The sequence below is a fragment of the Dasypus novemcinctus genome, chromosome 14 (assembly GCF_030445035.2).
Source record: "Dasypus novemcinctus isolate mDasNov1 chromosome 14, mDasNov1.1.hap2, whole genome shotgun sequence".
Lineage (NCBI taxonomy): Eukaryota > Metazoa > Chordata > Mammalia > Cingulata > Dasypodidae > Dasypus > Dasypus novemcinctus.
In genome coordinates, this window is record NC_080686.1 from 109,642,222 (window position 1) to 109,670,193 (window position 27,972).

The 27,972-nt window shown below is 47.7% G+C and overlaps 1 protein-coding gene across 1 annotated transcript; it reads right to left on the reverse strand.

The window, feature by feature from the left end:
* Window positions 1-6,189: 6,189 nt before the first annotated feature.
* LOC131272994 (zinc finger protein 93-like) lies at window positions 6,190-27,340 on the reverse strand. The gene is given in 6 exon segments (XM_023587688.3): window positions 6,190-6,434; window positions 6,436-8,101; window positions 8,831-8,947; window positions 9,743-9,869; window positions 12,573-12,948; window positions 18,490-27,340. Coding segments are annotated over 5 exon segments (2,109 nt in total). The 5' UTR covers window positions 12,693-12,948; window positions 18,490-27,340; the 3' UTR covers window positions 6,190-6,355.
* Window positions 27,341-27,972: the final 632 nt, after the last annotated feature.

Sequence of the window (27,972 nt, forward strand, 5' to 3'; positions counted from 1 at the left end):
GCAGAGTGCTATGAAATTGGGCCTATGCGGCCTTACGTTCTGTCACCTTGGCCATTGCTTTCATGGATCCATCATTTCAATTAATCTGGCTGATAAATGAAGCCTGACTAGTGTCAGCTGATTGAGTTATTTTGTCTCCCTGGTTGTTCAGTTTCTCTTCTGTGGAATTTGCTTTCTAGTGGGCCTTAATGTAGTATAAAATGGCCTTCGCTCTTTGTGCCCACTCTCCTGTGTGCCTCTAACACAGACTTTCTTCTCCCCATTCTTCCTTTTTCTAGCCCCCTGACCACTTGGCCAGAACATTGGCTACTGCCTGGGAATCTATAATCTCACATCAGCTCACTCCTATTTCTAGCCAAAGTGGAGGACCAGGGGCACTACTTGTAGCTCTACCTAAAGGGAAAAAATTTCCTTGCCAGTTTTTTAAGGCCACCATTGAATGTAATTGTAATGCAGCTGCTGACATCCATTTTGGCATGGATTCATGTGCTGGGCCTCCATCTGTAAACCAAGCTCAGGCTCTTTCCTCCTCCTTCAGCTGTTCAGAAGGGAACTCCCATGTGACCTTAGGTGTGAACAGGGGGAAGGATACTGAGTGCATCTCTGGGGGTTTACATGGGGGCTGGGCTATCTGCACCTTCAGCTTACACATGCCCTCTGGCCCTGCTTGGGCTGCATATTGGGTGTACCATTTCCACCTTATGATGGACGGTGGCTGGTCCTGCCCAACTCCATGTCTTGGCAGGGTGGACAGAACCCAACAAATAGTGAAACATGAAAAAGGAGGCAAAGTCACTTGGTATTCCAAAGTCAAGCATTCCATCAATACCATGGCCAAGTAATAAGCTGAGACCTGTGCCCCAAATGGCATATCATTTTCTGCTGCAGATGGCACAGTTTTACCCCAGATCAGAATGACCTAGGTTGTCATTCTCCCAATATTTCTCAAATGCCTGCATCATTGCACCTATCACAGCAGTCCCTTACACTGGGACACCATGAGTAAAATCTTGAGCAACTGAGTCAATGCCTTTTGTCAGGGACTACTAACTAACAATGACAAGGTCCTCCTTTTCTCCCAGACAGTGGGCGAGCCAATCCTCAATCCCACTCCTGGTACCATTTGGGTCATCCAAGAAACAGACACCAAGGCAATATTAAATGAGCAAAGGTTTACTAAGAAATTGGAGGGAATCAGGAAAAAACTGAAAGAGCCATCAGCCCACAAAGTTCCTTTGACACTGAGAGGAGAGACATTTGGGTGGAGGCATCCTAGGCTGCTGTGCTGTCTGAAGAGGGATCAACAATTTTTCAGGGAATCCATGAGGCCAAGTCACCTAAAAGAAGTCCCATGTATCCAGGAATGAGCCTGATATAGTGTCCCTACCATGCTCTGTAAATGGAAGAGACCAGTCCTTGAGAGGTGTGGCCTCAGCACAAACATGGTGATGGACTTCAGAGCTCAGCAGCTGAGTCCTTAATGATGGTCTGTGTAGTTTCAGTCTGTGAGAAATATTCTCATGGTTACCAGTTATCAAGCAGACCATCCATGGAGTTTATTTTGAAAAAATGGGAAGTTTATGGGTTCAGGAAACTGTTAATGAAAGTATTTTCTAATTAAATGCTTGCTCACTCACTCACTCTATCAGTTGAGCCACATCTGATTCCCTCTAACATTTTTAATCTTATCCATCATGTCTTTTATTCCTATTAGGTCTGTTACTTTTCTTTGCAGGCTTTCAAATTGTTCTTTATGCTCTCCCATTTTTTTTAAAGATTTATTTATTTATTTATTTCTCTCCCCTTCCCCCCTCACCCCAGTTGTCTGTTCTCTGTGTCTATTTGCTGCGTGTTTTTCTTTGTCCGCTTCTGTTGTTGTCAGTGGCACAGGAATCTGTATTTCTTTTTGTTGCATCATCTTGTTGTGTTAGCTCTCCATGTATGTGGCACCATTCCTGGGCAGGTTGAACTTTCGCACTGGGTGGCTTTCCTTATGGGGTTCACTCCTTGCGTGTGGGGCTTCCCTACATGGGGACACTGCTGTGTGGCACGGCACTCCTTGCGTGTATCAGCACTGCGTGTGGGCCAGCTCCACATGGGTCAAGGAGGCCCAGGGTTTGAACCGCAGGCCTCCCATGTGGTAGACAGATGCCTTAACCACTGGGCCAAGTCCGATTCTCCCAGTGTCTTCTTAATATCCTTTATTTCTTTAGTCATCTTTTCTTTAAATTCTTTGAAGTGATTTAGAGTGTGGTTATCACTGATTAGTTGTATAAATCCTGCATCTCTTGAGGATATTTGGCTTATCCTTTTGGCTGGGATATCTCTTTCTGTTTTCTAGTATGACTTGTAATTTTTTGCTGATATCTAGGCATCTGAATATGTTGGTGAATTTACTCTGATGGCTAATTCTCTCTCTTGCCTATTTTTCCCCCCACAACTTTTCTTTGATATTTGGTTCCCCTTATTCTCAGTCTTTAAAATTGCCCAGTTTAACTTTTCAAAAGCAGGCTGGGGACTCACTAATAGTGTGCAGATTTTCTCCCAGGAGTTGGATATAAACAGCGTGAAGTTTTTGTCCATGCAATTTCCAGACATATCAGCAGATGGCACTGGTCAGCGCACCTTTTCATGAAGGTGTTTCAGTCCCGGCTTCCTATGTTCCTGTGTTGAATCTTTAGATTAGAGATTCAAAGGAGTCTCTGATGGCTGAATTCATTAAAAAGCAATCTGACCTCCTCTCCCTTTTCCCTTAAAACAGTGGGCAGGGAGGAAGATGTCTGTTCCCCTCTCAGTTGGCTGCAGTTATCTAGGTGTTTTATCCCAGCTTAATATTTTCAGGGTAGGGGAGGGCTGTCATCAGGGCTCGGTAACATGTTTGCTGTTTTGGCTTCTTCGTCGCTGTCCTTCACCCTCCTGGGAGTTGGGTAGCACCAATCCTAGTCTGCTGACCCCCAAAGCAGGCCCCTCAGGCAGCTTTTGGCTCTTTCTCCATTGTTTTTTTTGAGAGCGTTCAGCTCTGCCTGTTAGTCCATTGCCATCTTCTCACAATCCTCCCTCATATACCTTTTAATGGAGTGTTTAGGTATTGATATTGTAATAACACTGAATGTTAATGGATTGAACTCCCCAATCAGAAGACACAGACTGATATAATGGATTAAAAATATATGAGCCATCTATATGTTGTCTACAAGAGACCCACCTCAGCCGTAAGGACATAACCAGGTTAAAAGTGAAAGGTTAGGAAAAGTATCCCACAAAAATAGTAACCAAAAAAGAACTGGAGTAGACCAGATAAATGTAAAATAACATTATAGCATATGAACAATAATTACTCAGTGCAACTGGCAAATTGTTCCTGTGATCAGTATTCTGTCACTTTTTTCAAACAAAATAAACACCTGCTTTTAATTGAGGATGGCTGGAGAAGAGATATATTTTTGGATACTTCATTTTTCTTTAACCCTTTTTTATTATACTCTTTACTTGGTCAATAATGATTTAGGGAAATGGTTGTGGCTCAACTGATAGAGCATCCGCCTACCATATGGAGGGTCTAGGGTTCATAACCCAGGGCCTCCTGACCTGTGTGGTGAGCTGGCCCACACAGTGCTGCTGTGTGCAAGGAGTGCTGTGCCACACAGGGGTATCCCCATGTAGGGGTGCCCCACATGCAAGGAGTGCACCCTGCAAGGGAAACCCCCCCCAAGTGCAAAAGTGCAGCCCACCCAGGAGTGGTGCTGCACACCTGGAGAGCTGATGCAGAAAGATGATGTAGCAAAAAAAGTGACAGTTTCCTGGTGCTGCATGACAGGAATGCAAGCAGACACAGAACACATAGTGAATGAACACAGAGAACAGACAACAGAGGGGAAGGGGAGAGAAATAAAAATAAATCTTTTAAAAAATGATTTAGCATGACAATGGTTGAAAAAGATTTTGAGGTTTTTTGCCTCATAAAATTATGAGTTGGCAAATTATCTGATGTAATTCATTCCAAGAAGATGTGAAGATCCTTTCTGCACTTGAGCCTGGTCTTGGGCATGTGCATGTAGCCCTAGAAATTCCATTTTTGCAGATATGAATGTCCCCTCTTCCCTAGGAAACACTTTCCTCACAGTTCTAGGCACTGCACTGTATGTCTTATAACCAACAATCCCTTGCTCCAGGTAGCATGACCTGATTGTTCTCCCACGGTGTGGGAGTCCCTCAGGCCACCATCAGATTGGGCTAGACATGAGCTCCCAGTATGTGAATGAGGGTTACTCTGCATCCTCCAGAACCAGGACCAGGATCTACAATGGGAGCATAGCCTGTCTTTGCGCTGAGCAGGTGAGTGGGGGGGGGGGGAGGGGCCCGCTAAAGTTTTAAAAGATGTTTCTGCCAGTTCTTACTAGTTTAAAGTTCTGTCTGAAATAGGGAAGGGCCTCTATCATTAATTTTGATGCTCAAATTGAACCAGATTTGGCCATTTGGAGCCCATTTAATCTGGCTTCAGTATTCTTTAGACATGTTCCCATGAACACTTAATTTGCTTTCCAGCCCAACAGGCTACTCCAGGTTCATCTTGTACTTGTCCTGGCCCAGCCCTGGAATCAACTATTTCTCCACTGACCTCGCTGCCTTTTATTTAAAAAAATAAATAAATTGTATTGATAGATATTAATAAAGCATACAATTTATCCAATGGTATTTGGAATAACCACAGTTGTGCAATCATCACATCAATCATTATTAAAGTATTTTCATTATTTCAATAATAAACACACAGGAAAATTCCTCACCTCTCAATGTTTCCCTTGCTGTACATAGCTGCTATTTCTGACTATTCTTGTGCAATTGTTTATTCATCAGTTTTACTGATCTATTCACATATGATCTATCCAAAGTATATAATCAATGACTTATTTTAAGCTGTTGAAAAGTACTTTATTATAAAATTGTAAAATAAATAGATCAAAAGAAATTATAAAATTTAAAAGCGAGTGCAAGGCCAGGCTAGTTTTAATATAGTCAGTTATTAAGAAGATAGAGCAATAAACATTTATAAATATAGATAACATTCAAGTATAATAGAAATCATAACAATTCTCATTTTTAAATTATAGCTCTAATTATTGGACATAATCTCTAAGAACTAAATAAATTAATGGTTTAGTTATTTAATTTCTATTTAGGCCATAATTCTTTCTAGATAATAAAATTCCTACTTGGGAATTCCATGCGAACCATGGATCTCTGAAACAATTAGAGGGAGAACTGTATCACATAAGGGGTGGGTGCAATGGCCATGGAAATGCACCTCACAGACCTCCAACTGTAGGAAACGCAATGAAATTCATAACTGAGTTTGTGGAGTTTGCGTGAGGCCATGCAAACGGGATGCCCCTTGTCCATGACTGGGCACAGTGGGGAAGAGAAGGAAGACCTGTTCTTAGGAGACACCAGATTCCTCTGACAGCCAACTGTGGTTTGAGGACTTCCTAATGGGTTTACCAAACCTTTAGACTGCTTGGCAGCCTTGATTGCGTCTACCCTGATTTCCTCTGTTTTCTCTCACACAGGGTATTCTAGTAACATCCTTGCATACTTAATTTGGTCTTGGCATCTGGAAGACCAGCCATGATGGGATCTCTTCCTCTGATCCTTTGGACCCTTTGAGCTATGTTCCCATGATGCACAACATAGCAACATGTTCCACATGAGCTTTTGCTAAAATCTTTCCAACATTCTGAGGATTTGCAAGTTAAGACTTTGATGTGGAATGGCTGAGAACTTAAATTGAAGGCTTCCATGTGCAAGGAGTGTGCCCCATAAGGAGAGCCGCCCAGTGCGAAAGAAAGTGCAGCCTGCCCAAGAATGGTGCCACACACATGGAGAGCTGACAAAGCAAGATGACACAACAAAAAGAAAACACAGATTCCCAGTGCCACTGATAAGGACAGAAGCGGTCACAAAAGAACACGCAGTGAATGGACACAGAGCAGACAAGTGGGGTGGGGGGTGGGGGGAGAGAAATTTAAAAAAATCTTTTAGAAAATTGAAGACTTACCCACATTTTTGAAATGATAAAGTCTCTTAAGCATATATGTTGGATAAATTTATATCTTATCTCCTCTAACAATAGTGGCTCTATGAAAATGTGTGGACCCCAGAGGCTTTCTCATACATTATGTACATAATAGCTCCCTTCCAGAATAAATTTATTGATATTTAATAAAATTTGAAACATCAGTGGTATTCACATGCAGTACAGCAACAGATTTTTTTGTACTAGGGTGACTTCTTTGATGTCGAGTAAGATATGAACTCCGACTAAAACCTTTTCCACATTCATTACATTTATATAGTTTCAGTCCAGTGTGAACTCTCTGATGTTGAAGACGAGTTGAACTATGAGTAAAGGCTTTCCCACACTCATTGCATTTGTAGGGTCTTTCCCCAGTATGAACTCTCTGATGTCGAATAAGTAGTGAGCTCTGACTGAAGGCTTTTCCACATTCATCACATTTATGAGGTTTCTCTCCGGTGTGACTTCTCTCATGCAGTCTAAGTTGGGAGCTCTGAGAGAAAGCTTTTCCACATTCATCACATTTGTGTGGTTTCTCTCCAGTATGAATTCTCTGATGTACTGTAAGTTGAGAGTTCTGGTTGAAGGTTTTCCCACACACACCACACACATAGGGTCTCTCCCCTGTATGAATCCTCTGATGCTGAATGAGTTGTGAGCTTTGGCTGAAAGCTTTTCCACATTCATCACAAACATAGGGTTTTTCTCCTGTATGAATTCTTTGATGTCTACTAAGGAGAGACCTCTGATTGAAAGCTTTTCCACATTCATTGCATTCATGGGGTTTCTCTCCAGTATGAATTTTTTGATGTACAATAAGGAGTGATGGCTGACTGAAAGTTTTTCCACACTCATTACAGCCATAAGGTTTTTCTCCAGAGTGAATTCTCTGATGCTGAATCAGGTGTGCCTTTTTACAAAAAGATTTGGCACATTCCTCACACTTAAATGGTTTCTCTCCAGTATGAGTTCTCCGGTGTTGAGTAAGTTGTGAGGTTAGTCTGAAGGTTTTCCCACATTCATTACACCCATAAGGTTTTTCTCCACTATGAATTGACTGATGCTGTATAAGGCGTGAACTACAACTGAAGGCTTTTGAACACTTATTACATTTATATGGTTTTTCTCCAGTGTGAATTTTTTGATGTTCCCTAAGATATGAACTACAACTAAAATCTTTGCCACACTCATGACATTTGTGGGGCTTTGTCCCAGTATGAATTTTTTGATGTAGGATAAGTATTGATTTCTTACTGAAGGTTTTTCCACATTCATTACAGCCATAAGGTTTTTCTCCTGAATGAATTCTCTGATGCTGAATCAGAGTTGCTTTTTGACTACATGATTTCCCACATTCTTCACACTTAAATGGTTTCTCATGAATCCTCTGGTGTTGTTTAAGTTGTGAATTCAGTCTGAAGGATTTCCCACATTCACTACACCCATAAGGTTTCTCTCCACTATGAATTACCTGGTGTTGAATAAGGTGTGAGCTACTACTAAAGACTTTCAAACATTTATTACATTTATACGGTTTTTCTCCAGTGTGAGTTTTTTGATGTCCCTTAAGATATGAACTTCGACTAAAATCTTTCCCACAATCGTGACATCTGTGAAGTTTTTTTTCAGTATGAATTTGCTGGTGTAGAATAAGATCAGAATTGGATTTGAAGCTTGTGTCACATTTATCACATCGATGGGCTTTGTCTTCTGTAGAATTCTTAGGACTTGTAATAAGATTTGAATTCTGATGGAAGTTTTCTCCTAATTCAGGAAACTCCTGGTCGCTCTTCCATGTGGGTGACTCCTCATGGAACAAGGTCATTTCACTACAATTTTTCTCTCGAGTTAAAGATTTCCTCAAAATAACTCCTGTGGCATTTCCCTCATAGTTTTCTGACACATCCCTGTCTTCCTCAGATCCTGGTGGAAAATCCTGAAAGAGTGTGTCTAATGTTACTTCACATGTGGCTATTTCTGATATTTTTCTCCTAAGGGACTGTTTGCTCTCAGTGCCCTTTAAGGGATCTGGAAAAAAAGGAACAAAAACAATGTAAATATGACCACTCCCAGTGCAGGCACTGGACAAAGACCATCACTTAACTGCAATACTGAAGTTGTAAAAATGATTTCCAGTCTACAGAGAGGAAGCAGGGTGGGATTGGTGGTTAAGGTGGAGAGCGATATACTACAGGAATGTGAATGGACAGGTGACTTAATTAGGAGTCCTAATTACAAACAAGAGGTAGAGACAAACTGAAAGTTCTCACAACTAAAAGGAAAAGGGACAGGGAAAACAGGATAGGAGAGATTTAAGGTGAGAGAAAGGGATGATGGAGGTGGTAAGGTAGGAGTCTGAGTAGGGCCCTGAGAACAGCTAAGGCAGAATAACTGCTAAAAGTGTGGTACAGTGACCCAACCCAAGAAGTTTTCCTCTGGACTCATTACCCACTAACTTGCCCACACAAACCAACTTCCTGCATGAATTCCTAGGAGCATCACTCCCAAAGTACTCACCCTTGGTCCGTCTCCTGGCTATGGCCAAAGTTCTCCCTAGCTCCCACTCAACCCCTCTCCACTTTCTGAGGGACATTCTTTGTGATCCACATAATTTTCTTCCTTGGATCCATGGGTATCTATTCTTCACTTTTCTCTCCCATAATCTATTTGTCTTCATTGGCTCTATTCTTTCAAGTTAGGTCTCTTAATTTATCACACATCTGTGTTCTTCTCAGAACTGGCTTCCCCTCTTCTTACCTGGGCAGGAATGTCTCTCCGTCTCTGTTGTCTTAGTCTCTGGCACATCTAGCAGCCATGGCTCTTCTCCTCTTTCTAGCTGGGAGATCAGGTCAGGTTTGAGGCCTTGAAGTTCTGCTGGTGGAGAAGGAAATACAACACGTGCATTTCTGCTGAGAACCAAAGCCTATAGTCTGCAGAGCAGGTAGAGAGAGAAAGGGAGAGATTCAGCTAGACAGGTGGGAAAGCCCAAGGTGGGGAACAGTTAGCCTCTCTAAAGATAAGACTATGTCTAGGGTATGTTATGTGCTGGGGGGGAGAGAAGAGGAAAAGGAAGAAAAGAATGTGATGAGGTTAAGAGGATTCTAACAATGGACAGTATCCTGCAGGAAAGAGAAAGAAACTCCTGCCAAAAACTGGTGGACTCCCCAGAGTGCAGGAAAATCTACAGGGAACTACTGCGTGTTGAATAAGGTGGAAGAGGCCTGCCTCTTCCCTGTGTTTCCTAAGTCATGTGGGAAGTTGGTTTGTATGGGCAGTTTGGTGAGTGATTGAGTCCAATGAAAACCTCCTTGGGTTGGGGGTCACTCTTCCACACATTTAACAGTTATTCTGTTTCAACCAATTTCAGGACCCTACTCTAACTCCTACTTTACCAGCTCCAATGTCTCTTTCTCTCACAACCCTGTACTGCTTCTAGCTTCTAACCTGGTTTTCCTGTCCCTCTTACTAGGCCCAGCCTCTTCCTCTCTGCAGGGCTCAGGTCCACCTCCTGGAGAAAGGGCAAAAGAGCCCTGTTTCTGGGTGGGGAAAGATGTGGGAGCACCACTTCTTGAGCCACAGCTCAGGTTAGCACTTCAGAAGCATCGCAACTCTGAACACCCAAGTGCACAGGGAGCCTAGAGGTGGGCTGGGAATGGGGACAGTGCTTACCCAGCCAGATCAAGTTCTCATAATTCTCCAGCATCACGTCCTTGTAGAGCTCCTTTTGGCAAACGGTCAGACACATCCACTCCTTTCTTGTGAAATATATAGCCACATCCTCAAATGCCACTGATTCCTGAAACAACATTTTCTTTCTGCCCTAATGCCCTTGATGGTTTTTGCAGATTGAATCATGCCCCCCATAGAAACACATGTACACATCTTAACGCCCAGTACAATAACTGTAAACCTACTTATAAATAGGACCCTTAAATATGTTAAATTTAATTTGTGGCCAAACAGACTGAGGGCAGACTTAACCCAATATGGCTGAAGTCCTTATAAGCAGGAATTTGGACAAGGAAGGAGGAATCAGAAGTCAGATGTAGTAGAAGCCGAGAGAGAGATCACCTTGTGATGGAGGATTGCTGGAAAGCTACCGCTAGAACATGCAAACTCTGGAGAAGGCATATTTTTGCCAAAGCTTTGATTTTGGACTGTTAGCATCTAAAACCACGAGTCAATATACTCCTGTTGCATATTTCTGTTATTTAAGCCAACCAGTATATAATATTTGTCATACCAGCCCTGGCAAACTAAAGACACTTGATGGTAATCAAGTGCTGTGTGTTGTTTTGGAAGCGGGTATAGAAGGAGTGCTCATCAGCTGTGGAAGCTTCAATTCCAATGAAGGAGGGGACTAGGGCAGAAAACAATGAAGGGAAGGGGTGGCTGGCACCCTCAGATACCTTCTTACACACCTAATTACACCTCTATAGAGTAGGGAGAAAGGAAATTCTTATGACATGTTAAAAGGGCTGGATTATAAAATTAAAAGGCACACCTGGAGGTCAATTTAAGACAAAAGAAAACAACTGTACATTACTTATCAAGGAACAAAACAATGGAATTCACTGTGCTCAATTAGTGGTAGAAGTTGAAAATAAACAGGGTCAAGGAGGGTGAAAAATATTACTGAGGGCAAATATATATGGTTATGGTTTTGTCACTAACATTCTCAGAACTCATCCTGAAGAAACAAATCTGGTGTTCCGACTGTACCACCCAAGCCAGCTGACTCAGTTCCCCGACACCAAGGGAAGGGCTACATCATCCAGCCCCATGACACCCCAGCTCTAGAAGGCCCTGGGCACATGAAGGGAAACCACGTTCAGACCCCACAGACTGGATGAGGTCCTCTGTGTAAACCTGCAACTTGGGAAGAGGCATGGGAGCAGGTGTGCCATACCCAGAAGCCTCCACCCCAGCTCAAGATGGAGGGCAGAGGAACAGGAACACGTTTTTATAGAGAAAACCTTCAGGCTTCTCCCAGGCTTCACAGGGTGAATGATCTGGTTTGCCCTAATGAAACATCAGTTATCAAACCTCAGTGTCATCATCATTACTCTTCTCTCATCCCATACTCCTGCTGATTGCCATTTTCATGGTCTTATCCTTCCTGTGTTTATTTTTGCAAAGGTAAACAAAAATGTACATTTTCCCTTCGTTCTAACACAGACCTCAGCCCTTCTTTTATTAAATTGGAAAAACACTGAAAGACAAATTGTTTCTGTAGAAGAACTCTAAGTCTCGCCAGGGAGGGCCTGCCATCTTCACATGAGAAGCTGTGCCCCCTCTGCTTGGGGGGCTTCCTCTCCTGGCTTCTGAATGAGAAGACAATGGACTTGCTCCTGCAACTGGCAATGAATGCTGTTAGGCTGGGGTGCTTCTGTTAGGGTGTCGCTGGATGGCATGATGGTCAAAGCACAAACACTCTACTCCTGCTCAGGATCATTGATGAACCCAAAAGCCGAGGCTGAGAACACTGGTAAACGGAGAGCTGGAACCGTCTTTCTAGACCGGGAGACAATGAGCATGAGGCTCAGCGTCCTGCGTGGCTGTACTCCTTCCCTGCCTGCTCTCCCACTAGTTCCTGACCCACTCCGCCTGCCCCTGCTTCTCCCCACCCTCTCGCCCACTGCCTCCCCCACCCCGCTCTCACATCCGCTACCTGCCCAGGTTTCCAGGTTCTCCCTTCTGCAGGCCACAAGCATCTCCTTGTGGAGGGATGTCTGGGAGTGGGACTCTGCTTTGCAAAGAGGTTCACGTTGTTCTCCCCACAGCTGTTCCCATTCCCATTTCTGTGAGTGGTGTAAGCTCTCCCCACCCCACCAGGTATTATTGCCAGATGTCTGTCTGCTGGCCAGGGCACAGGTATCCTCGAGGGAATCCGTTTTTGCCCATTTTTTCTACTAGAACATTGTCAATGTGTCGTCTTCTCGTTGACTTCTAAGCACTCTGGATCTGCTGTGTGTGTGCTGCGAACACCATCCGCCTGTCATTTGCTTTCTGGTGTGGACAAGATGGCCAGCTCCAGCTGAGATGACTGGGTCCACTGCTGCTCAGGCCTCGCCTTCATTCCTCTGCTTTCTCCACAATCCACCTGTCTTGAGGCTGAGGTTTTAGTTCCTTCCTCTTCCCACCCCACATAACCACACTGATGTAAGCATTACCAACTCCCTTCTGCCTGCAACATGCCACCCTCCTCTGCCACAGGGCTGTGTTATTCCTATGGCCCAAGCCACTTTTGCATGGCTGTGGCCTTGGAGAAGCCTCCCTGACCCCACAGACCACTGGCTCCTGGTTGCATGCCCTGTGGCACCAGTGTCTGTCCAAACCACTCTATGAGACAGAAACTCCAGCTCCTGTGCAGGAACTGGTATATAATAGGTGCTCAATGCAAAACAAGCCAGGAGGACCCCCTGGGCCCAGGAGACCTCTGCTGTGCAGAGGAGTTCCAGGCTGAGTGGAAGGGACCAGCTGTAGAATGAAAGCTCACCTGAGATCCAGCCTTGGGCAGCACAGCTGCCATCCCTGGGATCCTTGGCTGTGGCGACAGGCAGGCATCTGGGAGCAGCAGGAACTGAGGGTCAGACAGACACTGAGTGAGCCCAGCCATAGCCTTTGGATCATCCACTGACAGCTCTGCACCCCCACATCAGGAATGAGACCAGAAACCTGGTGCCAGCTCAGTGCTACCTCTTTGGAGCACAAGTCCATCCTGACCAATGTCCCGAGGCCAAGTGGTCATGGATATGTAGATGCAGGAGAAGGTGTGATTCCAATCAGAAGAATTCACAGACCTCCAGAGACTGGACTGGCAGAAGCCCATACAGGGCAGCACCTGTTCATCACACTGCATTCTCTGACCCAGGCTGAGAGGGACACAGAGAAAGAAAACATCAATTTCACTTGGCTTGGGCAGTAAGGAGTGGAGTGTGTAAAGCTGGGTGGGCACTCAGTCTGACTGGTCTCCATCCCCACAGAAACCAGCATGCCTAGCTGGCCGGGCTGAGCATGGAAGTCTGCATGGAAGAGACTTTGGCCAGGTTCTAAACAGGCAGGACTTTGAGGGCAGGACAGTAGACAAGCCCAGGTCACTCGAGCTTCTTGGGGGCCAGGGAGCAGTCATTAAGGAGAAGTAGGAGGGAAGATGGACCCTGATGGGGTTTACTCTAACAACCTAGCAGACAGGCTCCCAGAGTTCAGAACGACCACTGTCCCAAGGTCCTCTGTGCAAGTTTCTGGCAGCCTGGGCACAGCTTTGCTTATATCACCCCTCTCTCCGCCAACCATAGGTAGGGACATGATGGTGTGAAGAATTGGCAGAGGGGCCAGTGGGGGTAATTATGTGGGCCAACCCCAACACTTTGCCCCGCTGATGCATCTACATCCAACTGACCAGACACACCAGCCCCTGCTGACCTGCCAACCTCCCGTCCGTCAAAGCCCCTCAGAGCCTGCACTCCAGTACAGGGAGATCCTTGCAGGTCTTCCAAAGCCCCAGACTTTCCCTATAGCAGTCTGATATTGTTCATGAGTTAAAAAAAAATCAGATATTGATAATGTTTGTAAACCGGTCTGTTCCTCTGGGCAGGATACCCTTTGATTGACTGATTGACTGATTTTTAAAGATTTATTTATTTCTCTCCCCTTCCCCTCCACCCCGGTTGTCTGTTCTCTGTGTCTATTTGCTACATCTTCTTTGTCTGCTTCTGTTGTTGTCAGCGGCACGGGAATCTGTTTCTTTTTGTTGCGTCATCTTGTTATGTCAGCTTTCAATGTGTGTGGTGCCATTCCTGGGCAGGCTGCACTTTCTTTTGCGCTGGGCGGCTCTCCTTACGGGGCGCACTCCTTGCGCGTGGGGCTCCCCTATGTGGGGGACACCCCTGCGTGGCAGGGCACTCCTTGCGCGCATCAGCACTGTGCATGGGCCAGCTCCACACGGGTCAAGCAGGCCTGGGGTTTGAACCGCGGACCTCCCATGTGGTAGGCGGACGCCCTAACCACTGGGCCAAGTCCGCCGCCCCCTTTGATTTAAATTCAAAGGCTTTACATTTAACTTGATAAAATCAAGATTAGGGCTTTGATTCGACCATGTTATCAGGGTGTGCAGGGTTGAGTCCCTGCCCCCTTGGTAAGCTATATAAATGGCCACTCACTCAAGGAGAACATAGGAAAAGATACAAAGAAACATGGAAGAGAAGAGAACTTCTCAGCTTTGATCCTGCAGCCCTGGGAAGAAAGATGAATCATTCACTTGATAGTTTACAGGTGACCTTGTAAAGAAAACAGGAGCAGTTAAACCCAGAAATAAATGAGCCCTGGGAAGAGATAAGCCCTCTGCCAGCTTACAGCTGAGATCAGAAGAAGTTGGATCCATGGAGGCTTAAGAGGGAAGAGGAAGGCTGAACTCACAGATGTCACCTGCCATCCTGCTTCAACATATGGTTTACAAAACATATGTTTTGTAAGGCAGTAACCTCGAGTTGGATTCTTTAAGGCCTTGTAACTGTAAACTTTTACCCCAAATAAATACCCTTTATAAAGCCAAGAGAATTCTGGTACTTTGTGTCAGCACCCCTTGGCTGATTAATATCCTCCCCTACCCACTCCATCCAGAACTGTCTCCCCTACCTCCTGGGAAAGCTCAGCAGCTTCAAGGCTCAGCTCGTGCATTACTTCCTCCCTGAAGCCTTCCTAATCTCCTCCCAGGTAAAAGGGTCTATCCCATTCTCTGTGCCTTTGCTGTGGCATGTTTCAGGGCCGAGTGCCCAGCACCGACAGCATTGCAAATGCATCCCACTTTCACCTAGGGCTATGCAGAAGGGCTCTGCTCTGCTTCCTATCCCAACATCTGGAACATCTTCCTGTGTGTGAGGGTTTGTCTGTGTGATTCCCATCATGGCAAGAGCTCCTGGAAGAGCTATCCTAACAGTCACTGTCTCTCCTGTACTCAACAGGGAGCCTGGGATTCATGCTTCAACTAGGATTCACCAATACTAGGCAATAGATATACGGCAGTGAGGACAGAAAACCCTTCCCTTGGGAAACTTATCGTCTAGCAAGAAAGACACAAAGCAAACAAATACATGGGAAATCATCTGATAGGTGATGTGGAGAGAAACAAAGAAGGACAGAAAGGGGTGTCAGAACTTCATGCAGGAACAGCAACAATCCCCCAAGTGCAATGGCAAAGACCAATAAAGACGGATGGTCCAACAATGAACCCTTGATACTGATTATGAGCCTGCATGCCTGAAATATGAACTAGACCTAGAGCTGCAGGGTGTCTAAGAGTTACCTCCTGAGTGCCTCCATGTTGCTCAAATGTGGCCACTCTCCAAGCCAAACTCAGCATGTAAATGCATTACCTTCCCCCCAGCATGGGACATGACTCTTGGGGATGACCCTTCCTCACACCGAGGGATTACTACCAAGCACAAGCTAATGATATAACTAGAAAAAGACCTTGAATAAAAGGGTCAACTCAGACCAGCAGAATATCTCAGCCTACATGTAATATCAGGTGTTAAAAACTGCTTTTTGACTTTGGATAAAAGGGGGAAATGGAAAGGACAAATGAGTTTATATGGCTATGAGTTTCCAAAAAAGAGTCAGGAGGTCATCAGAGGGGTAACGCTTATGCACGCCTCAGCAGGGTACCAGAGACAGCCAAAATAGATAGAAATCCAGGTACTGGTTCTCCTGAGGGCTACAGAGTCCCTCAGGTTCTGTGGTCATGGCAGATGACTCTGGAGTTCAGTGCCATGTCAGTTGACCCTACTTAGGAGTTTGTGTTCCTGTGATGGAGTTGGACTCAGATATGACCTTTCTACACATGCCTCTTCTCTTACTTTTACTGGACCTGTGGTTGGTGTTGGGGTATACTCAGGAGACCTCAATCTCTGGACTGACCATGTGATAGCCAGGCCCTGAGCCTTAGCAGATTTGCAACTCCTACCCTCTGGTTTATTGGACTTATCCTAGCCAGCTAACAGGGAGGTGAAGAAGGTCAACCACCACACCAGGGAACTAAGAGTGCCTACAACTGCAAGCAGAATTGCATCCATCATCCATTTGGAATCTAAGCCCTCTCTTGATGTAGATGGGAACTGGACATGACCATCCTAGGGTCCACAGGATGGAGGAATAGAGTATGGATTAGAGTGGACTTACTGGTGTTCTGCTGTGGAACTGTTGTGATTAGTAATGGAAGAATTTGAGCATTGATGTGGAGAAAGTGGCCATGGTAGCTGCTGATGGTAGGGAGAGGGAAGAAGAAATATGATATGGGGGCATTTTCAGGACTTGGAGTTGTCCTGGGTGGTGCTGCAGGAACAGATGATGGACATTGTGTCCTGCCATGGCCCACTGGGTGGACTTGGGGAGAGTGTAGACTATAATGTAGACCACTGTCCATGAGGTGCAGCAGTGCTCCAAAATGTATTCACCATGGGAAGCAGACTTGGCCCAGTGGATAGGGCGTCCATCTACCACATGGGAGGTCCGCGGTTCAAACCCCGGGCCTCCTTGACCCGTGTGGAGGTGGCCCACGCACAGTGCTGACGCAAGGAGTGCCCTGCTATGCAGGGGTGCCCCCGCGTAGGGAAGCCCCATGTGCAAGGAGTGCGTCCCGTAAGGAGAGCCGCCCAACGTGAAAGAAAGTGCAGCCTGCCCAGGAGTGGCGCGGCACACACAGAGAGCTGACGCAGCAAGATGACACAACAACAACATCAACAACAAAACACAGATTCCCGTGCCACTGACAACAGAAGCAGACAAAAAGAAGAACACACAGCAAATGGACACAAAGAACAGACAACTGGGGCGGGGTGGATGGGAGAAGGGGAGAGAAATTTAAAAAATGTATTCACCAGGTGCAGTGAATGTGCCACGATGATGGAAGAGATTGTTGATGTGGGAGGAGTGGGGTGAGCGGGATGGGGGTATATGGGGACCTCACATTTTTTTAATGTAATGTTTAAAAGAAAATAAAGAAAAAAAAAAGAACACCATGCAGTTGTGGCTGGGGAAGGTGCATTTAATAAAGGGTATATTTGAAGAGACCAGGAGAAAGTGAGAAGCCATGCCAACATCTAGAGAAGAGCAGTCTAGGTCAAAGGAAAAGCCCAAGAGGGGAGCAAGGACGGTGTGGCTGGAGAAAAGACAACTAAGAGTTTTACACTAAGACAGGATATCCCAGAAGGACTGTAAGCAGGTCAGCTTTAAAAGGAGAGATCCAACTACTGTGTAGAGGGCAGATCACAGGTAGGCAAGAGTGGTGTAGGAAGACCAGGATGAAGCTGCTGTAATGCCAGGTAAGAGATGATGGCACTTCAACAAGGGGTTGGCGGTTGAGAATGGGCCCCTTTAGGATTCAATGTAAATGCAGAAGTGACAAGGGCTGCAGAAGGACACCGGGTGAGATGGTGAGATGATGACAACTGGGATTGTTCCAAGTAGACTTTCTCAATTTGTGTTCGTCATCAGAACTAGACAAAATAATTTGGGCGAACATCTTCTCAATTCTCCCGAAGGCATGCACAACTAGCGCCATTTCACAAGCCTGAGAAAGAAGTTAAGTCACTGTGCATCAATTCTCTTCTAACGCTAGTTGAGACAGGCTGCCTCCAGGGTTCCTGCCTAAGCAATGGGGAGGATGGAACTGCTCTCTCCTGCCATAAGGAAGACTGAGCGAATATTACTGGTGCCAGCAGTGCAGAAGTAGCAGCAGCAGCTGTAATAACAGCTAACATTTACTATGAGCAGGCACTGCCCTATGCTTTAGGTTCTATAGATCATTTAATTTTCACAGCTATCTTTCAAGTAGGTGGTAACCGCATCACCAAAACAGAGCCAAGAAAGCTTTGCCCAAACCCTCACAGAGGACAGGAAGACTGGACATGAACTTAGGCAGCCTTACTCTTTACCCATATAATACAGAGGCTCTCAGCCAAGATTTTCTAAATGAGCAAAATTAGGTACAAAAAACTACTTCAAATGGAATGCGTCTGAGAACAGGCACCAGACCTCCGTTCTACGCCCCGGGAGGAGCCCGGGGGACACTCCGTTCCACGCGCCCAAGGACCAGCCAGGAAGCACGCAGCGCTCGGGCCGCCTCCTCCCGCTCCTCCCGCTCAGGCCCAAAGGCAGGGACGGGCGGGCGCTCTGGGGGCCAAGGATACCCTGAACTCGGGCGAGTCTCCTGGCCTCCACTCCCCGAAGCTGAGCCGAGCACAGCTCCTGCCTAAAGCCCTGAGCGCTCCCCGCGGGCCGTCCCAACCCTCGGCCCACGCGAACCCCCGAACGGCTGGGCCTCGGCCTGCCCGTCCTCTCCACCCAAGACCCACTCTGGTGTCTGCCCGCGCGACCCGCCTCCCGGTTCCCGCCGCCTTCCGGAGCCCGGAACCTACCCGGGACGGCGAGGCCAAGCGGGACGCACGGAGCGCACAGGGTTGGAAAGTGTCCGTCCGCCGCCGGAAGTGCTCGCCCGCGGAGAAGTCGCCGGGTCGCTCTGGGCAGCTCGGAGGACTCGCGAGTCGACGGTCCCGCCGGCAGTGTCCGTCCGCCGCCGGAAGTGCTCGCCCGCGGAGAAGTCGCCGGGTCGCTCTGGGCAGCTCGGAGGACTCGCGAGTCGACGGTCCCGCCGGCAGTGTCCGTCCGCCGCCGGAAGTGCTCGCCCGCGGAGAAGTCGCCGGGTCGCTCTGGGCAGCTCGGAGGACTCGCGAGTCGACGGCCCCGACCCACGCGCGATCGGCCCCGTAAACCCCCAGTGAGGCCGGAGTCGCCCTTCTTAAGCTCAGGTTGGAGGCGACGCTTTGGGACTGGGGTCACTCTCGGCCTCGACCCCCACTGCCATGCCCCCACACCCGTGTACACACTCCCTCGCCAAGAAGATACCCACGTTCCCAGGCGTCAGAGGCCCACACCTGCCCACTCAGCCGCGAGCACGCACGCCCCCTGCACGTCCCGCTCTCGCCTGCCTCTAGCCCGGCTGGGCTGCGCATCCCCGTCCCTCCTCCTCTCCTCAGTCCCCCACTCCCGGCCCCACGTCCTCAGAGCCCGGGCTTCCGGAGCCTGTGCAGGCCTGGCCAGTCCCTGCAGCAGAGGAAGGGAGCGCGTCTCCCGCCATCCCGCTTCCTTTCCTCCATCCAGGAGGCACTTGTTGATGGAGAGGGTTCTGGTCGATCGCAGGAAAGAATTCAAGGGCTGAACTTGGCAACAAGACCGTTTATTGAGCATTGTTAGAGGAGGGAAAGCGGAAGCAAGCGGGTGGGGCGTGTGCTCAGAAGCACACAGGTAGCCTCCTGGTGGAGAGCGGCCTCAAGGGGTTGTTAGTTGACATAAGTCCCTGGGCAAGGGGTGGATTACTAGATAATTTAAGTCGATGTTTGCATAACCTTAGTTGCAAGCGTCTCCCCCCTTCCCCCCCTCCCCTCAATCTTGTAACCTGTTGTCGGCAGCTGGACTTCTCACACGCTGGGGTCTCTAAATACATGGCCCTCCACCTGCCTCAGGTCTCTAAATACCTGATCCTCCACATGCCCCAGGTTCCCTATTCTACCTCAGTACCCACTTCTCTGATGTGCAACCCAAAATCTTTTGGGGAAAAAGGGGACTCGTCTTTTGTAACTCCTTTCTGCTGACTGGGACTGCAGTCCTACCCACTTTGAATGGCACTCAGAGTTGTCCTTGCTGCTGGGTGCTGGGCGTGGGGTGATAGAGTTGCCCCTGCTGCTGGGTGCTGGGCGTGGGGTGATAGAGTTGCCCCTGCTGCTGGGTGCGGGGTGTGTGGTGATAGCTGCTCCTGCTGCTGGGTGCGGGGCGTGGGGTGATAGAGTTGCCCCTGCTGCTGGGTGCAGGGCGTGGGGTGATAGGGGGTTCTGGCGGTGTGGGGTTGAAGAGGGGCATATCCCTGGACTAGCGAGAGATGATTTTGTGCTTCTTGGATCTGCCCCTGAACAAAGGACTGAAGGTCCTGTAGGATGCAAGAGGCAAAGGTCAATGCAAGGAATAGTAAGCCTAGGGGAATTAAGAGTAGTACAAGAAATGACCAAATAGCTGGCCAGGAAAAGCCAAAGAGGGACCCTGGGTTTTTAGCCACCTTCTGGAGTTGGGTAACTTGACCTGTTAGGCTTCAGACATCATTTAGGATTTCTGATGACTGGTTAATATAGAAACAACATTCTTCCTTGAGAACATACATGCCCCTCCCTGAGCAGCAGTTAGGAAATCTAGGGCTCACGGATTTCGAAGGACTACAGCAACTAGGGAACCTACCTGCTAATTTAGTCGCAAGATGCTCTTGGCTGTTTGTGCTAGTTCCCTTGAGAGGTTATAATGGAATATGTGGCTGGTTGTGAGTCCCCCTCCACTCCCAATCTGGCTCCCACTAAAGAGGTGAAGATAGGGACAAGAACTGGGAGAGGAACCCTCTTCTGGTGGGACTGGAAGGTGAGAGAGGATGGGAGAGGGACAGCCTCTGAACCATTGATGAAGTATATTTCTGGGCTTGGGAAGACTAAAGAGCACAGGGAGGGTTGGATAGCAGAGGTCCCACAGAGAAAGAGCAGGCCCTCTTTTGCCTCTAGAGTACTGGAGAAAGGGATGACCACAAACTGCAGTAATGCAACCAGCTGGCTGGCTCCCTGTCCCTGTCCACAAGTGGATTTGTCTGTTTGTTTGGTGCTAGAAACTGAATTCTGGAGAGGGCCATTCTAGCTGCAGTGAAGAGGGCACGAGGGAGTGTTACTCCAAGTTATGCTTCATCCCCTTCTTTCTCAAATAGGAGGGTCTCTGGTCTTACTTCCCCCACGTATTTTGCTCCCAAATGAATCTACTATTTCCCCTGACTAAGCTGTTGATGAGACAATGTTGGCCATTTAAGGTGGTGGTTTTTAGGAAGAACTTGGGGTTGGGTCTATTCTGGCAGGACTGAGTTCCTGCAGAACAGTTTCTGTGAGATTGGCTTAGAAAGAAGGCCTCAGCTTCATCAAGAACGACTTCCGTAACGTAAGCTCCAGTGGTGCACGTGGCTGTTGTGGCACGGCCGTCGGGGTGCCCTTGGGCTTGGGATTTATTATTGTTGACCCCATTTTGTGACACCGCCATGTTCCAGTAACGTACTTGAGCCCAGTATGGATGATGGGTCTACAAAGGTTATTTTTTTTTTAAGATTTATTTACTTCTCACACACACACACATCTGTTGTCTGCTCTCTGTGTCCATTCACTGTGTGTTCTTCTGCGTCTGTTTGTACTCTCATTAGGCAGCTCCGAGAACCGATCCTGGGACCTTCAGGAGTGGGAGAGAGGTGATCACTCTCTTATGCCTCCTCAGCTCACTGTTCTGCTACGTCTTCTTGTTTTCTCTCCTTTGTGTCTCTTGTTGCATCATCTTGCTGCACCAGCTCTCTCCATCAGCCGGCACTCCTGTGCAGGGTGGCATTCCCACACAGGGTGGCACTCCTGCACCAGGTGGTATTCCTGTGTAGGTTGGCAATCCATATGGGCCAGCTCGCCGCATGGGCCAGCTTGCCCTCACCAGGAGGCATCAAGCATCAAACCCTGGACCTCCTATATGGTAGACAGGAACCCAATGGTTGAATCACATCTATTTCCCTACAAAGAGTTTTATTTAATAGTCCTATGGACTTGCCCTTGGTGACATTAGAAGAGAAACAAATGCAAAAGATTGGTTGTTTGCAAGGAAAACATGATGGATAGCCCCATCGATGGGTAGGGTTTTGCCTTTAGGCATTCGGTTTAGGATAAATGGGAGTATCTCAGGGTAGTTATTTAGGGCATCCCACTGGTAATACCTCCATGGGACTTGGTATTCAACTAAGTGGTGGAGTGTTCAATTGGCGAGTTGAGTCCCCAGTATTTTTTCTCCTCTGCCCAGGCAATGGTCCAGATTCTTAGAGAAATAGGCAGAGGGTTAGGGGATATCCCCAATGAACTGGAGCAGGACACCCAGGGTTACCCCTGGTGTCAGAGACAAACGGTGAAGGACTTTTGGACATATTGTAGCCCTAGGGCCAGTGGGTTGGTCAGAGCTGTTTTTAGATCATAGAATGCCCTTAATTTTACTTCTCCCAGTATAGATTATCAAGTTCCTTATTCTTTTTTTTTTTTAAGATTTTATTTTATTTTATTTATTTCTCTCCCCTTCCCCCCTCCCCAGTTGTGTGTTCTCTGTGTCCATTTGCTGCGTGTTCTTGTCTGCTTCTGTCATCAGCAGCATGGAAATCTGTGTCTCTTTTTGTTGCATCATCTTGCTGTGTCAGTTCTTCCTGTGTGCGGTGCCATTCCTGGGCAGGCTGCACTTTCTTTCGCGCTGGGTGGCTCTCCTTGTTAATAGACCAGCAATATCGACCAGACTTAGACTTTGAATAAAGTTCCAACTGAGAGCTTTATTAGCCTCGTGGCGACTGCCTCATCCTACGCAGAGGAGAGAGCAGCCCTGGGTCGTGGGGGAAGTTTGCTTATATAGGCCTTTAGGTTCAGGACAGGGGGACAATAGCTTAGCAAGCAAGCACGTACAGAAGCAGATGTTTGCGGTTAATTAAGTGCTGGGGATTCTATGAGGGGAGACCAGCGGTCGGGAGTTCTTGTTATTTACAAGGGTCTGGGTCAGGTTGGTCATTTGAAAGGGGCTGACGAGACTTTCTACAGGAGGAGGCTTTGAGGTAAAGTTTTACAGTCGAGCAAGCTTGTTACAGAGGTGAGATATATGCGGTTAGGGGGCTGTGGAATTTTCTTCTCTGGTGGGGGTGGTCACAGGCTCCTACTTCTCCACATCCTCATGGGGTGCACTCCTTGCATGTGGGGCTCCCCTACGTGGGGACACCCCTGCGTGGCAGGGCACTCCTTGCGCACATCAGCACTGCGCATGGGCCAGCTCCACACGGGTCAAGGAGGCCCGGGGTTTGAACCGCGGACCTCCCATATGGTAGACAGATGCCGTAACCACTGCGCCAAGTCCGTTTCCCTAGGTTCCTTATTCTTAAGAGCTTCATACAGTGGTTTTGCAATTTCCCTGTTCTGGGGAATCCAGATGTGGCAGTAGCCAGTGATTAGAGGGAGGAGGAATCTCCAATATGGCTTGTATCCTGCTGGTGGTGATAAGCCGCGTGGTGGGAGTTAACTGGAACCCCAAGAATTTCACCTTTGCTGGGATATTTGGCCCTTCTTGGGTGACACTCATTAGCCCATGTCACAGATAAAGTTTAAATTGGTGACTGTGTGGCATGTGAGTCTTCTGATGAAGGACTTAAAGCAAAAGATCATCTACATATTACAGGATTCCTCCCCCCTCCCCAAACAATTCTAATTGTTGCAGGTCCAGTTTCAGGGCATTTCCAAATAAGTGAGGGCTACCTCTAAATTCCTGTGGCAAGACAGTCCACAAGAGCTGCTGTGTGGCACTGCCTGGCCATTGGAAGGCAAACAGGAGCTGGCTGGTTTTATGAATTGGGACACTGAAGAAAGCATCCTTCAGGTCCAAAGCTGTGAACCCCAGCATGCCTGCTGGTATCTGGTTAGGAACGGTGCATGGGCTGGGCACCACCAGATGTACTGGGTAGACAAGTGAACTTTTAGTCCTTGTGTTCTATACTAACCAGGGGGTGCCACACCGTTCCTAGACTGGGAGGATTGAGGTGTTATCCAGGGATGGGCAAGGTTTTAAGATGCCACCTTTCAGGTACTTTTTAAAAATTTCTCCGCCCCCCCCCCCCGGTCTGCTCTCTGTGTCCATTCACTGTGTGTTCTTCTGTGTCCGCTTGCATTCTTGTCAGTGGCACTGGGAATCTGTGTTTCTTTTTGTTGCATCATCTTGCTGTGTCAGCTCTCCATGTGTGCAGCACCATTCTTGGGCAGGCTGCGCTTTTTTCCCGCATGGGGCAGCTCTCCTTACAGGCTGCACTCCTTGCATGTGGGGCTCCCCTACATGGGGGACACCCCTGTGTGGCACAGCACTCCTTGCATGCATCAGCACTGTGCGTGGGCCAGATCACCACATGGGTCAGGAGGCCCTGGGTTTGAACCCTGGACCTCCCATGTGGTAGGCAGATGCTCTATCAGTTGAGCCAAATCTGCTTCCCTCAGGTACTTTTTAATGAGAGGTTTTAGCTCTTCAATGGCTTTAGGCTTAAGCGGATATTATTTTACTAAGGGAATAGTCCCTTAGTGGGTATTTTGTTTGAATTGGGATCTATGAGCTATTGCCCATGGTTGGGAGGTGTCTCAAATCCCACAGGGTTGATTTCTGATTCTGGTAAAGGGGTTTGGGATGGAACTACTGGGCAACTGATCATGACAATAGGTCTGTGAGATCCTGGGACTGAGGTATTGATGATTTGAGCCACCATGTAATGTCCCTTCCTAATAGTGGTGTGGGGCAACTTGGCAATAAGAGCTCAAGGCAGAGTATTTGCCCCTGAAAAACAGAGTATTTGCAATCTAGGGATGAAATATAGGATTCTTGGTCACCCTTCAACTCCTATGGGTCTGCAGAATTTCCCAAAAGTGCCCCCTAAATTCAATTAAGACAGAGTAAGTTGCTCCAGTATCTAATAAGAAGAAATAATCTTGCCTGCCACCTCCAGGTTCACCCTTGTTTCCTCCAGTGATACACTGATGGGCTGGACTGAAGCAGGGGAGGTCCCAGGGCATCCCCATTCATCGGTGTCCGTGTTTTCCATGTCTGCTAGGGCCATGGCTTGATGGACCACGATCCTGCCTCTCTGGGCAGTCCCCTGATCCCAAGCTGGCCATGGGTGATTGTGTGCCCTGTGTCCCGTGTGGTGACATCTGGGGCAAGGTGTTGGCGGGCAGTTCCCCTGCTCCCCTCATTTGAGGGTAGCCCAGGACACTCCTCCCACCAGTGTCCTGTTGCCCACACTGGAAACAATTAGGAGTTTTACCTTCTAGGTGTGCAGGGTGGGAGGCTACTCTTGGTGGTTCCTGCAGAGCCACAGCGAGGAGTTTAGCTGGTTTTTCTTTTTTTTCACTTAAAATTTTTTATTGAAGTATATCAATATGTCATTCATACATGAACACACATAAACAAAAAGTGTTTAGTAAAAGTTGTGAACTGCCTGTATCTTTATTTAATGGTCCAGGTCCCGGCTTCGAATATTGAAAAGACAGAGTGTAAGAGTTCGTTAGCAGCAGCCTGGGGGCCCAAAGCTAGTTTCAGGAGACTTCTGGTATCCCCAGCTGACTGGCTGTAAAGTGGATGTTCAGAGCAAGTTTTCCCTCCACTGACTCAGGGCCCAGGTTGGTGAACTGCCTGATGCTTTGTTGTCTCTCATTCTGTTTTTCCTCCCCACGCCTTGTTGTATCACCTTACTGCATCAGCCTGCTGTGCCTGTTTTTTTTAAAGGTTTATTTATTTATTTATTTAATTCCCCTCCCCTCCCCCGGTTGTCTGTTTTCTGTGTCTTTTTGCTGCGTCTTGTTTCTTTGTCTGCTTCTGTTGTCGTCAGCGGCACAGGAAGTGTGGGTGGCGCCGTTTCTCGGCAGGCTGCTCCCTCCTTCGCGCTGGGCAGCTCTCCTTATGGGTGCACTCCTTGCTCGTGGGGCTCCCCTACGTGGGGGACACCCCTGTGTGGCATGGCACTCCTTGCGCGCATCAGCACTGTGCTTGGGCCAGCTCTACACGGCTCAAGGAGGCCCGGGGCTTGAACCGCGGACCTCCCATGTGGTAGACGGACGCCCTAACCACTGGGCCAAAGTCCGTTTCCCTGCTGTGCCTGTTTGTTGCGTCAGCTTGCTGCCTTCTTTCAGGAGGCACAGGAACCTCTGCTCCCTGCTTTCTTGGGTCTCTCGTTTTTTCTTCTTGTGCCTCTTGTGTCAACTCGCCATGCCTGCCCATTGTGCCAGTTAGTTGTCTTCTTTAGGAGGCACTGGGATTTGAACCAGTGACCTCCCATGTGGTGGGCCGGAGCTCAGTCACCTGAGCCACATCCACTTCCCTCACCTGTCTTTTCTGACCATTTGTGTGGCTCTTTGGTATTCAGATCCTTAGCCCATTTTTTAACTGGGTTATCTGTGGTAGCTGCTTTTTAACATGAAAGAGAAATGTCAGGCATACAAAAAGGTATAAAGGTAACGAATACTCATGTACCATCAACTTGAGAAATGGTACGTTGCTGATACAGTTGATACCTTGTATTTACTCCTTTCCCTGAAAAGTACTACCCTGACCTGGCATTTACTGTTCCCATGAATTCCTTTTAATATGTATGTATGTATCCACAAACAATATATGCTGTTGCATTTTAAAAACTTTGCATTAATGGTGTGTTCTTCACTCAGCTTTGTGAGAGCCATCTGTGTGGATTCATGTGGCCCTATATTCATTTTCAGTGTTTAGTATTACAGTGTATTATATGGATATACAATACAGTGATGTTTAAAAAAAAAAAAAAGATGGTCTGCTGGTTGACAAATCCCTAACTCACCCCCACCAGCTACTGCTGCCATTCAAGGCCTGAGTTAGAGGAGTGTGCTGCCCTGTCACTCGGCAGCACCTGGGGCCAAGCCAGCCTGGGGCAGAGGTGACAGGGCCCAGGCTTCTGGACCCGCGTCGAGGACGAGCATCTCGACCTCCCGGGATCTGGCTCTTGGGTTTACAGGGGTTAACCTGTGGGAAAAAGAGTTTAAATTGTATTTGAACTTTGTACGACCTATTCCTTATTGTACATGATGTTGCAGCTCTAATAGCAAACAGCGGCTCAGTAGTTTCCAATAAATACAAGGTGGAAACTAGGGTCAAGGCTCTCAGTTCCAGAAGCTCTGAGTCCCCTGGTCCCATCTTTATTTCCTCTCGTGTCTTTCTGTCCTTTATTTCTGTAAGTTCTGCATTGCCTTCCCTTCGAGCCAACCTATCGCTGAGCTGATCTCAGCATTAACTGAAGGCTCTTACTGCACCATCAGGGCAGTATGGAACGGGAGTGGTTGCGTGTCCACTCATAGCACATGGTTAGCCATCACTGCCAACCCACACCACAGGCCCTGTGTGGTCACTGCAGAGAGTGGGGTGGTCCAGCAGGCGCCTGCGTGGAGAAACATCATGAACAAGGTGAAATCACATCCAGGGCCCTACCGAAGGAGGCCCAGGAGACGCTGCTGGGCAGGACTGAAGCCCACAGAGCAGGCAACCAAGGAAAGCCTGAACGTGCTGGAGCCCAAAGGCAGCTCTCCCACTCAGGGAAGCCCAAGCCGCTTCTAAAGGCTCCCAACTGAGCAACTCCAAGTCAACTTTCAGGGACTTTAATCACAGCTGTAGGGAAGTGGATGTGGACCAAGCAACTGAGCACCCACATGGGAGGTCGTTTTCTGTTCCCTGTGCCTCCTGGAGAAGATGAGCAAGACAGCAAGCTGCGTGATGGGTAGGCGTGGCGAGCTGATGCAACAAGGTGATGCAGCAAGGAGACACAAAGAGAAAAACATAATGAGATACAAGCAGGGAGCTGAGGTGGCTCAAGTGATTGAGTGCCTCTCTCCCACATGGGATGTCCCAGGTTTGGTTCCTGGTGCCTCCTAAGAAGAAGATGAGCAGACACAGAGAGCACACAGCAAATGACACAGAGAACACATAGTGAGTGCAAAACAACGGTGGTGTAGTGGAGGGACTAAATAAATCTTAAACACACACACAACTGTAAAACCCTGTCACATAATACCTGGGCTAGTGTTTGAATAAGTTGGAGGTGTGTCTGCCCCTCCCTTCTCCTGTGATAATCTCCCTTGTAGCCCACCAGACAGAAGCTACAGAAGCTTTCGAGAAAGGGCGCCCTGGGGCTGGAGCTCAGCTTAGCAGTGTGAACACACCAAAAGCCATCACAGAGGAAAATCCTATAGACGCTTATACCGAACATGTTTGTA